Raw genomic sequence first — 11929 nt, 5'->3', positions numbered from 1 at the left:
GCTTAAAAACAGCCAAGCAAACCTGTGCAATGTTCTCAAAGCATTTGCTCAAGTATGGTTGAACAGCAGTGGGATTTTTGGCCTTGGACAAAATCTCCAGGAGCTCATTATCAGACAGGAAGTAAAGCCTACAAAAAGATTTTTATCTGATTGGTCTCCTGGTATCATTGCTCTTTATTCGTACCAAATGCAAAGACTTGACACACCTGAACTATGTGAAATCAACAGAATAAATAAATAGTCATTGTTACAAGGACAATTTCACTTAGACTTACCTTGGAAAGGAGCCTCGTTTTTTCATCAAGTACACACTAAGACCTTTCTTAATCTTTTCCGAAAGCATGTGGCAATGCTTAATTATTCGTTGTAGATGAGTGTCTGTACACAGCTCAATCACCTAAGAATAAACATAGAAACACATTGGTTGTCATACTAAGGTCTAACCTGCTGTCATAAAATAAAAAAAGTAAAGCTCTAACCTTTTGATTTTCAAAGTCACTTCTCATAATATTCTTCCACTGCAGTTCCATTATCTGATAATTTTTAACCTCCACAGGCAGGTGCTGGCTGGCATCATCAGAGCCAAAGATGGGCTCCAGGTACAGCCAGAAATGCTGGCACATCAGCCACTCTTCCAGTACAGCCTGTATCAACCAGAAGAGGGCAGTAGCACAACATGAGCCGTCAGGCAACAAAGATACAAGACACTAAGAACTTCTGCCTCTGCATGAGTGTTTATACTCGAGTCATTCTGAGCTTTCTCTCCCAGGTGTCGACTTGATTCTCAAAAGGCTTTTTGAAGGGTGAGATGGACAAGCTTTGGATGACAACAGCGTGGTGATCCAGCATTTGGAAAACTTCATCTGGGCTCTTTAAAATGTAGGTTTTTGTCTCCTTGCAGGGCAACAAATCAAAATATACTGTTGACCACTCTTGTTCCATCTTTTCCAGAGCCTGGGTAAGAAGGTGGGAGGGAAATGGAAGCAATTTCAATTTTAGTCAGGATATATTTCCATAGTACAAATTTGCATCTGCAAACATAGTGAATGGAGTTGTTGCTGCTTTTCAACTACAAGTGCAGGTCCACTCTATTGATGATTTGGTTCCTAAAGAAAGGCAAATATAAGCACCCTTCACACTAATTTTAAAACCGTTCAAAACAACGAGGTACTTTCACACACTAACCTGCTCAATGGCATATTCTTTTCTAGCCACCTTAGCCAATTGAGTTAAGTCATCCACATGGTTCTGGAGGCCAAGCTCCATGTAGTGGGTAAGTTTCAAGTTGCCTTTGGGTCTGACTGTCTTGTGAATTTGTTCTGAAAATGTCTCCCAGTGGCGGTTCCTCATCATTGGGTCCCTCAAGCATTGGAAAAGAAGGACGCATGGCTGGAATTCCTCAATCTTCTTTAGTACAACAGTGGCCACCATCTGAACATCTAGTATTGCATAAGCGATCAAAGGAACCCCATAAAATCACAGCATTAAATCAACCACACCTCACTTTGCCAAATGTTTTAATTGTGATAGATGTGCTACCTACCAGGCATGTCAGAAAACTGTTTAATGCATTTGTTCATCATCTTATGAGCATCAGTCATTTTGCACATCAGCTGTTCAGGGTCAACGGAGGACAGTGGGTCATTGAGACAGTATTCCTTCCAACGTAGCCAATCAGAAGTGGCGATCCAGAGGTCTTTAAAAGGCTGGAAATCTTTTAGCACCTTTTGCAGATGCTTATACTGTAAGACAACATTTACATTTTACAATTTAAAAAAGATATTTTAAAAGATCCTCTTAGTTTTTTCTTTATAAAGCAAATCATATAAAAACAACTTCCAATCTATGCACTTTCCTTTACTTACCTTCAATACAGGTAAACCAAGCAGATGTTGTTTGGTGTTGTAGGTTTGTGCCATGCGCTGGTATTCCTGGAGTTGTTTGCTGGTGAGACTGACCTTGTTGGCTATCTCATGGGTGTGATCAATATTTAAATGTTCCTCAAACCATGCAATAGCATTCTATAAACACAATTATAGTTATTTAACATTCTATTCTATTCTATTCTATTCTACAGTCATTTAGCAGACACTTTTATCCAAAGCGACTTACATTTGAGAGTAAGAACAACAAGCAAGAAGTACCAAAAAACAAAATGATTTTCTGACCCACTTCCACAAATGTGAATGAAGCAGTTTGGTGTAGACCACCTTTAATAAGAAATTTAAAAAATGTGTAGGACGAATGGCAGATGATACACCCTCAGAAGAGAAACAAAATTAAACCTAAATGACTTAACTCACCTGCAGAAGGTCTAGCTGCTCCTCAAACTTCTTGTCATCATCTAGCTGGTGCTTGCGGAAGCGCTCCTCATCTTCCTCATGCTGGATAGTTACTGTTCGCATCTGGCAGAATATCTTTTGGGGCCACCCAACGGCTGTCCACCTGAAAATATAAGTCAGTGTTACAACGCAGTTCAACTCCGTAGTTCTCTCTTTCAGTTTGATCACAAAGAAGCACAAATAAATGTTAATTAAATTTTAAAAAAGTAGAAATCAATGTGATGACTTTCCACTTACTTTTTGTTTTCATCTTCATCTGAAAGACAGTAGCGCATTGCTTCTATGACCTCATAGTCTGACAAGGTCTTGCCAAGACGTTTCTGTTGTTGACAGATTGGAAATAGAAGTACTGACATTAACTTTAATTAGCTAATAAGTGGATAGCAATAAAAAATAAGAGTTTCCTTTCTACTGTTACCCTGTAGGTTTTGAGTTGTTTCGGGATTTGTTTCATCCAATCTCTCTTTTCAGTCAGTTCTTCAATGCTGTTAGGCTTCTCACTCAGTTTTCTGCTTATATTGTTACACTCTTCACATGCCTAAACACACAAATTTACACTCATGATGCAAAGTGAAAGCAGGGAAGTGATATGTCTGACTAAAATTATTACACTTTCAGGACACAAAGGAATAATGTGATTTTTTTCTTCTGAATGAATGACTTACATCGTCAGTCTGCTTACGTAGCTTCAGAGCAAGGTGTCCGAGCAGCGCAGTGGCTAAAGCTTTTCTTTTATTGATGAGAGACTGGCGTACACCCTCTACACGGACAAGAAATGGACCAATCACAATAGACGATGGCAAAGAATGTTCAAGCCTTTCTGTTTCTATGAGATGTTGTTCCACCTCTGACTTCACTTCTTGGGATGTCTGCTCTGCACTATGAGACCTGGCAACCAAAAAACAGACACATAACAGAAACAAGGAAAGGTTCAGAGGATAACATGGTTTTATTGAGTATGCAAGCACTGAATTGATCAGAAATCTAAGTCAAACTTCCAGAGAGGTTATGCAAATTTTATTCATGTTCAAACCCAAATTTACCTCAGAAAAGCTTCTATGTCCAAGTTGTGCAGCTCCGAGTATTTTTCATATTCAGCAGCATAAGCCCTGAGAGGTATTGCTGCTTGGACAAGAGCACTGCGAATTTTCTCTCTCAGCTCATTTACTTTTGGTTCCCACAAACCCACTGACTCAAGTAACTGCCTACTGTAGATAAACATGTTCTTCAACACGAACTGGTAAAAACAAGAGCAAAACTGTTAAAGCTTCTATTTTTGCCACCCATAAGCATGTCTTCAAGACAACAGAGTATGATTTAGGTTTATTTTTAATATACTTTGTGACACAGGTGATTGCAAGTTTATTATACCTTATCAAGCTTTGGTACTTCGCTTGTGGCCAGAATGCCCTCATCAAACATTTTCATGACAGATGACACAAAATCCTCCACAGAACTGCTGTAATGGACCCCAGTGTGGTCAAGGACCAAATCCACCAGGAACAGAGGATTCCTTTTTGACCTAAAAATAAAAAAAAATGTTTTATTTTACTGACACAGTAATAAATATTAATGAAAGCCCTGTAACTACTGCTTTCATGTTAACTTTTAGATATTTATTAAAATAAATAAGTACATATATTCATATATCCACTAAATAAAGATCTTATCCATACTTGTAGGAGCTACTGATGAGATCGTTTCCCCAGACAAGGTTCTGAGGACACATCAGCACACTGTCACAGGCTTCCAGCAGATACTCAGTCAGGCTGATGAGAGAATCCTGCACAAGGTAGCGCAAGGAGTCCTGCATGTTGAAGAGCACCACATTCATCAGTTTGTAGAGCCTGGAATTCTTGTATATACTGAAGCTATGTTCATTCACGTTGAACGGGCCCTTGTCGAGGACACACAGGGCGGAGAGGATGTTGCTGCTTATTGTGACAGTCCACCTCTCCTGAAGATATAACTTTAACTGGACAAGGAGAGAAAATACTCATTATATTATTAAACAGAATGAGTTAAATGAAAGTTTTTAACTGTTCCTCAAGTCAGCAGCTAGTTTAGATTTATTATGCCGCCAAATTCTGAAGGTTAAAAGAATAGTTCATTTAAATCTGACAGATTTTTGACTAGGTTAGTGTTTTCACTGAAAATTTGTTCATTCTTCCCTCTGTCTGTTTTCTTTATTCATTTTATACAATTTGATAGTTTCTTCTAACCCTTGTTTATTTCATTTGTATAGCGCCTGTCAAAGTTTTAGACACAGTTATTCATTAGAAAAAAAAAATGCTTTATTGTTGCATATATAATATACTATATTTGCTTTTACATTGAGAATATTTTGTTAATTTCGTCCACTGAAGAAAAAACAGTAATGACATTTACTATCATCAAATCATGAATAAAAAGCCCTTGAATACTCTGTCATAGCTACAGTACCTGAGTGTGACTGTGAGACTGGATGAGTTCATATTCATTCAGTTGAAGTGGTCTGGTGGATGTAACTTTGAACAGCCTCATGTTTGCCACCTTGCTGCACTCAGACTGTAGTTCAGATAACACACGAATCACCTCTGGGATTTTTAGTAGGAAGTGAAAAGCAAACGCATTTCTGTTCTCCTTATATGGGAAGTGAGGAACTGCAACACAGCCTTAAGACAAACCAGTGTTTCGATTATCAAGCAGTGGCTAACATTACATTTCCTTAATCTTGAACTAAATGTGACCATATAAATTGAAAGCCAACTCTCTTACCTTTTTGCGGAACATACCCAGGGACCTTCTGTGGCAGAGTGATGTGTGAAAACTCCCTCTGGTTGTTCTGTACTACTTTGTCAAAAATCATGCTGTTCATAACATGGTCATATTCCAGTTTGACTTCCATTTCCAAGTCTGTCATACACCCCTCTAATCTGCACACAAAATATTCACATTATTATCAGCTAGTTATCTATTATAGAAAAACAAAAACACTAGTGTGCAATGACAACAGTGACAGCAATAAGAGGACATGAATTTACTTACTTTTTCATGCTGGGGTCAGGAGCTGATAGAGCTAATCTTTTGATAAGCTGGAGACTGTCAGTACTGAGAGACGGCATTCCCTCCCAGATGGGCATGCTGTACACAGACATGGAATATAGAATCTGAACCTCTGTATCCTTCCTCGTGTTTAGAGCAAAGCTGATTCGTTCAGCAAAGACATGTGGGTCCTCAGCACAGAATAGCAGTCTGATCCTGGGTACCCAATGCATACTGCCTTCAACCAAGGTAATTATTTCTGCAATAGAACATTTACACATGATGAGACACAGCAGAGACAGAGAAAAGAGAACATTAAAGGCAATACTGTTTTGACAGTACAGCTGAATAAAAAACAAACATGATATTTACTCTTCTTGTGTTTTTTATTGACAATAGGATTTCCTTCTTCATGTGTCTCTCTGTTGTTCTGGTAAACCTTCTGTACAAGGTACTGGAATTTCTCCTTACAATAGTCAAGAACCCCAACTAAATGCCAGCTGTACTCCAGATGTGGACCTCTTAAATCATCTTCAAATACGACAGAAGACAGATACCATCAAAGAACAGAAAATAATGTCCATTTTCGTTTAGATTATTAAAGGAGCAGTGACATTTTACCAGGAGTCTCATCTTTTGGCAAAAAGGCTTTTGCAGGAATAGGCTTTTGATCAGGTGATCCTTCAGCATAGCCAAGGGCAAGCCAGTCTTCAGGTGTCCGGCTGTCAAAATCCTCATTATCAAATAGCTAAAAAAAAAATACAAGAAGAAAGACAGTTGTGTTATGTTGCTAAACACTGAAATATTTAACAAAAAAAAAACAAAACCAAAAAAAAACAAACAAAAAAAAAAAGCAGAATAATCTTTGAGCAGTAAGTAGAGTGTAGATTTACCTCCAGTGGAAGGAAAGGTGACCCCGGACTATATGATGTGGTTACATCCTCATGACTATTTTTCACTTGTCTTGGGATTAAGGTTTCAGAATCTATGCCTTTTTCTACCAGGAGCTGTTCCAAATCCAACTGCGAGTATTCCCTTCGACGTCTGTTAAACCAACCAAATTTTAAGATGTTATGAAACAACAAAATATAGATTCTGTGTTTTTTTCTTTTACCAATATGCCCATACAAGCAGTTCATACCTCTCTATCTCTAATTTGCGCGGGGTCTGGCCAGGACTGGTTTTGTAGGGAATTAGGACTTTGGGTGTCACTCCATGCAGGGAAAAGTAAGGATTCTGTAACAGTTGTTGAATTGGAGGTACATAGTTCCAGCTGGAATATCCCTGGTGGGAATCAGGTCTCTCTGTACAGGACTAAATCATAATCAAACATATTAATTCAAGCTGGCTCAAAGCAAAATACTGCAACAGCAACTGAACATGTATGTAATTTACAAATTTAGCTTGTCTACATTTGAAGATTGCAGAATGAGCTTAAATGATCTGTTCCTACCTGGGGCTTAAATGTCGAAACAACATCTGACTCAGTGACCTTGTGTTTAATCACACCACTAAAGGCAAGTTTCTGACGTACAGAAGGAGACTTGTCATCAGGAAGTCTGCCGGGAGGTCGAGGTGCCTTGAATCCTTTCGTCTCCATTTCGTCTTACAGCAGCACCAAGCATGATATTTGAGATGGGAGTTGTCTCTGGAAAATGGGAATGATGGCGGATAAAGTAATGATTTTAATTTGTTTAGGTTATATACTTGGCTATGTGAAGGCTTACCTTTAATTTTTGATTTGATGTTGAAATTATATTAATTAGGTATTTTGGTATGTATATATATATATATATATATATATATATATATATATATATATATATATATATATATATATATATATGTATATCAGTCAAGAAAGAAGCCTGTATTAATTAAGTTACCGGTTTAATTAACTTTTTAATTAACTTTCAACGGTTGTCATTATGCTAAAGTAAGCTAACTGGCTAGCAATAGCATTCCACAGTTATTTGTTTTTGGATACTACGTTTGAAAATGAACCATAAAAACGAACAAGCACCGCTCTCAGCTCATTTTCTTACGAAAGTTATAATAACTATGACGTACCTGACTTTAAATCGAAACACAAGCAGCCCTGTTTTTGAGTTATATCTTCATGGCAGAAATAGTAACGTTTAGAATAAAGAAATCTCGGATTCGTGGACGTTAAAGGAAGATTGGACGCGGCAACGGTTGTCATGGAGATAAAGGGCCCGCCCACTAGCATGAACAGTTCCTGTTTACAAGTAGTATCTGACTTATTCTATGCTTGAGCATTTTATTTATATTTGTTTGCCTACATATTTCGCAACTGTAATTGTACTTTGAAGTAACTGAGTATAATAGAAATTAAATTTAATTTAATTAATGAAAAATGTGTATTATTATTATTATTATTATTATTATTATTATTATTATTATTATTAAAAGTTGTATTATTATAGTTTCATTATCGTATTATTTATATAGCTTTGTGTACCAGGATAATTATGGTAATCTCTATAATGATAAGCCAATATAATTGAACTTTTTAAAACACTTGCTTTTTACTCAAGGCCATTCTGCGAGGGCAACAGGGTAGATTGTGCTTGAGAGAGGAGCAAACAGATACTGAAGATGGGAATGGTCAAATCTGAGGGCATAGAGGCTCTTGTGTCTGCCTGCAGAGGGACCTATCAGCTGATATACATGACAGCACTCAAGTCTCCAAGAATGCTTGTAACAAAATGCTTTACAATGAAGCCAAAGAGCAAAGGTTAAATACACAGTGATTTGATATGGATGTGATGGATAGTGAAACTCTGCGCCACCTGGAAATTAATCAAGACAGACCTGTTGAAATGTTTAGAGGTCTTTGGTTTCGCTGGCTTACTCAGTAGAGCTCAGTTTCCAAAGAGATGACCTCACTCTGAGAGGAAATGAAAATGAAAGACTTCCCTAAGGATCTGAACAACCCACATCTAATAATGACATTATCATATCAGAGCGGTCCCAGTCTTTAGAAGATCCTGACCACATCAGTTTATTAATGATTAACACATGTCAGTGCTATCGATTAAATCTGAGCAAAGACTCAGCTCAAAGAAATTCCAAAGAAAACTACACAAGGACCACAAGTCTCTGATGAGGTGGTCGTCCTTAAAATATTGTTCCCTAACAATGTTTGGCTGACACTGTTGAAGCCATCCCTGGAGCCAGAAGGCCACCATGGAGATGGGACTTGATTGGACAAATGTGGCCAGCAGCTCTGGTGGAGTCAAACTGATTAAATCCTTAACAACTTTTGTTACAGCCTTAATCCACCCTGTACTCTTTTTCCCTTTTAAGGGCCTCATTTTTCCCTCTAAGACTAGATGCAGATATGCTGTCTTGAAAAGTCTGGGTGAACATCAGTCGTTATAAATCACCAGCATCACTCAGTTACATAATCACCCGAAAATATATTACATCTTCTCATCCCTTAATGGCAGAATCCCCTAAATTATTTATCTGCCTGTGTACCCCTTTCTCTCTTACTTTTACAGCTTCAAGACTACATGTCCTATTGTATACTAATGACATCAGCATGGGCTGCTAACTTTAGGTTCTCCTAAGGCCCAGATGTTGACCAGAAAGGATCAAACACTGGCTATCCCCCTACTTACTGTCACATTGCTGGGAAAGCCACAAGATCTCAGTGCTTGCACATATTCCAGCATACCTCTTCTAAAGAAACCCATAATTTCTAGTAACCACAAATGTGAGCACACCCACATGTTATAGCATGATTAGCACGGTTGTGTTTTTGCCTTTAATTCCAGAAATGGTAAAATATAAAAATTTAAGCACTCTTCTATCACTTTCTTTTGTTTAGTAAAATGAAGGTGACATGCAGAGAGTAGAGAATCTTTCTCATGATTTACGCACACTGTGGCATCGGGAAGTTTAAATTCCTAGAGACATTACAAAAGCATCTACCACTTACAGTCTTGTAATGCATTCTATTTTCAATTAATGTCAGCTCAGAGATGAATCAGAAGCACCACGAGGGCAGCAAATGTCACATAAACTTTGTGTTTTACAGGAGCAAAGCAGATACCAGCAACACATGAACGAGGCTGCTGTCCTGCACATTTAATTTTTCATCTTGCCAGTTCAGATGATGTACTGTTGTTTAACAGGGACCTTTGCACTTGAGCATATATTAAAATTGCCATCGTGGGTTGCATGACTCACAGGTGGACTTGGCATGCCAATAAAGCTGTGTTTAATGGTTTGAGAGGGGCCCCAAAGCAGCACAGTGGCCAGACATAAGAAACAGTCTGGAACCCCCAGCTTGTGTCCTGCGACCTCAAGCAGCTGTATCTGATTTCTCCACTCATTTGCTCCTTTTCTTAGCGTGAGTTTTGGAGGAAAACCAAAGTCAGAACCCACGGACCATAAAAATACTCAACACAGAGAGGGAATGCACTAAGCCAGTTTTGGGTGTATTAAAGCATTAGATTTGCAGCTATCTGCATCTACGTTCTACTGAACTCTAGAGGATCCTTTCTTTATTCCCACCTCTTTGTTTTATTGTCTTTGTTCTGCTGTTTATTTCCATGTGAGATTTTTTTTCTTTACGAGCCTCTGTTCGCCGTGAATTTACTGAAGTTGTAACTTCACTTAAATTAATCACAGAATGCTTTATCAAAGAGGGTGGGAACTGGAAGAGAAAGAAAGCAGTGAATCAAATCTGTAACACATGTCAGTGTGTGCGTGGGCAGTTTGTTTATGCGGGTGGGCAATGGAAAGAGTTATGAAGTGATTGTGTCTGTATTTTTGCACACTGATGATTGTGTTTATCTGAGCTGGTGACACGCACAAGTAAATATTGAGCTTGTTAGTTGCCATCATAAACATAAAAAGGAGCCGGTCAGACATTGGACTGAATGGGGGCTGTACTTGTGATGAGTGGCTGAAGTTTGTTTGTGGGTGGGAGGTTAATTTAGTGTTCAATATTGAGCAGAAGTTTCAGGCCATTAACAAGCCATCAACACTCAGCTGAAACCTCTTTAAGCAAACCAATCAAATTCCAAGAATAAAGAATAAATGGAACTAGTTCTTCAACGTTTTCTATCATTTGCACATATGCAGGAGTTTATGATCATAACACGTCAATAAAAACTGACAAAAATCCCACAAGCTCACAGATGCACATATATCTGGTTTAGCAGTGTTTCCTAGTGCTTCACAGAGGACTCTGTCATCCTGCTCCATCTGGCCTCTATCAGTCTGTGGCCTGACAACTTAATCTGTGTCATCTATTCTCTCATGTTAAAGAGAGTCCATCCTTTCAAAATCGACATTGTTTAAAGATGACTTTCCTCACAGCCACACAGACAAAGATCAGTTTAAAGTTTTCCATAGTTCTGCATTAATACAATTAAAAGCATAATCAAGTTTAACAACCCAAAAAACAGATGGAAGTACAAAGAAAGAATCTCATAATTGGCTATTTTTTATTCCGGAAATGACCCATTATTACATCTTTAAATGGGGACAGTATGTAAACCGATGTCAAGCCAGATGTTTATTTCTATTTCTATTTTTATATATACATTCAGTTTAGAGAATGTAAGGAGGGATTGGGGTTCATGTTTGTGCAGAACGGGGTAGGGTGTACACACACGTTGTTAATGTGTGGCTTTTTAAAAAAAAATGATTAATAACTTTTAGGTTATGTAAAACACTTTGTGTTGCTTTTTCCAATTTTTTGATTGATTGATTGATTGACTTTATTTGTAGGCTGTCAACAGTGATTATGGGACTCAAGCAATACACAAACCCAATCAGTCCTGAGGACATGCTGTTCTGATCTTTGGATTGGACTTGAACTACAGACCTTTGCTGCTGACCTTTCACCCTGACCTCTTTACTTAAGCTATGTCAAGCACAATCTAAAAGAGTGTGACTGTTTCATTTGGAACTTTGTGGGCCTATATATCAGACATCAGTCCCTTCAGGTCATCCTGGGAAAGCACAGCTAACTCTGACCTTGGTTAACTCAAAAGCACCCTGTTTTATGCACTATTAACTGGTTAGTCTTGCAGGCAGTGGATCTGTTGTCTTTAGCAGAAAAAGGCCAGAGTGAAACTGAATTGTTTTAAAATGTACAAACCATGGCCTGGTCATGTTGGCTTTGTAGCCATCATGTAGATCATGTTAGAGCACAAAGTCTGAGAACTGAAGAGAGAAGGATATGGAGAACAATGGAGTAACAATATATGCCCTAACACATGAGGAGCCTATACAAACACTAAAGGTGAGAAGTGGGGGATTCTGTTGGTCTGACCCAGGCTCTGTAACCCCTCGCCCCCATTAAGTCCTATAAATGAGAGAAAGAGGAGCAATTAGAGAAGCAGTCATGTGGCGGGGAGGGCATCCCCATGACCCCTCTGGGCTGGTATTTGACCTGTCACAGTCAGGAGCTTCAGTGAAGATGGATGTGTACTTGCATTCTATTACTAAAACGAAACGACAAAAGATACAACACAAAAAAATTTCTCTCAAAATTTTCTGTCAGGACTGACAATCAAACA

General features: G+C 38.3%; 1 protein-coding gene across 5 annotated transcripts in view; it reads right to left on the bottom strand.

Annotated features, from left to right (window-relative positions):
- Positions 1-7490, bottom strand: part of dnah1 (dynein, axonemal, heavy chain 1) — a 28325-nt gene extending 20835 nt beyond the window's left edge. For 4 of the 5 annotated variants that reach the window (XM_041980513.1, XM_041980514.1, XM_041980515.1 and 1 more), the window contains exons 1-23: positions 7437-7490; positions 6820-7012; positions 6508-6680; positions 6260-6410; positions 5988-6114; positions 5739-5897; positions 5370-5625; positions 5100-5257; positions 4785-4996; positions 4019-4317; positions 3714-3864; positions 3386-3579; positions 3008-3230; positions 2761-2880; positions 2580-2662; positions 2304-2445; positions 1866-2021; positions 1544-1742; positions 1186-1439; positions 742-954; positions 480-644; positions 276-397; positions 23-128 (exon numbers count right to left, since the gene is read on the bottom strand). In XM_041980513.1, the coding sequence (XP_041836447.1) occupies positions 23-128; positions 276-397; positions 480-644; positions 742-954; positions 1186-1439; positions 1544-1742; positions 1866-2021; positions 2304-2445; positions 2580-2662; positions 2761-2880; positions 3008-3230; positions 3386-3579; positions 3714-3864; positions 4019-4317; positions 4785-4996; positions 5100-5257; positions 5370-5625; positions 5739-5897; positions 5988-6114; positions 6260-6410; positions 6508-6680; positions 6820-6966 (3810 nt within the window). In that variant the 5' untranslated portion in view covers positions 6967-7012; positions 7437-7490. Of the gene's footprint in view, positions 1-22; positions 129-275; positions 398-479; positions 645-741; positions 955-1185; positions 1440-1543; positions 1743-1865; positions 2022-2303; positions 2446-2579; positions 2663-2760; positions 2881-3007; positions 3231-3385; positions 3580-3713; positions 3865-4018; positions 4318-4784; positions 4997-5099; positions 5258-5369; positions 5626-5738; positions 5898-5987; positions 6115-6259; positions 6411-6507; positions 6681-6819; positions 7013-7436 lie in introns of those variants that run through there. The other variant, XM_041980517.1, reaches the window with a different exon arrangement.
- Between the last annotated feature and the right edge of the window lie 4439 nt (positions 7491-11929).

The sequence above is a fragment of the Melanotaenia boesemani genome, chromosome 3, assembly GCF_017639745.1.
Source record: "Melanotaenia boesemani isolate fMelBoe1 chromosome 3, fMelBoe1.pri, whole genome shotgun sequence".
NCBI lineage: Eukaryota > Metazoa > Chordata > Actinopteri > Atheriniformes > Melanotaeniidae > Melanotaenia > Melanotaenia boesemani.
Note: the sequence above shows the minus strand (reverse complement) of the source record. Positions and strands in the feature narration are given on the sequence as shown.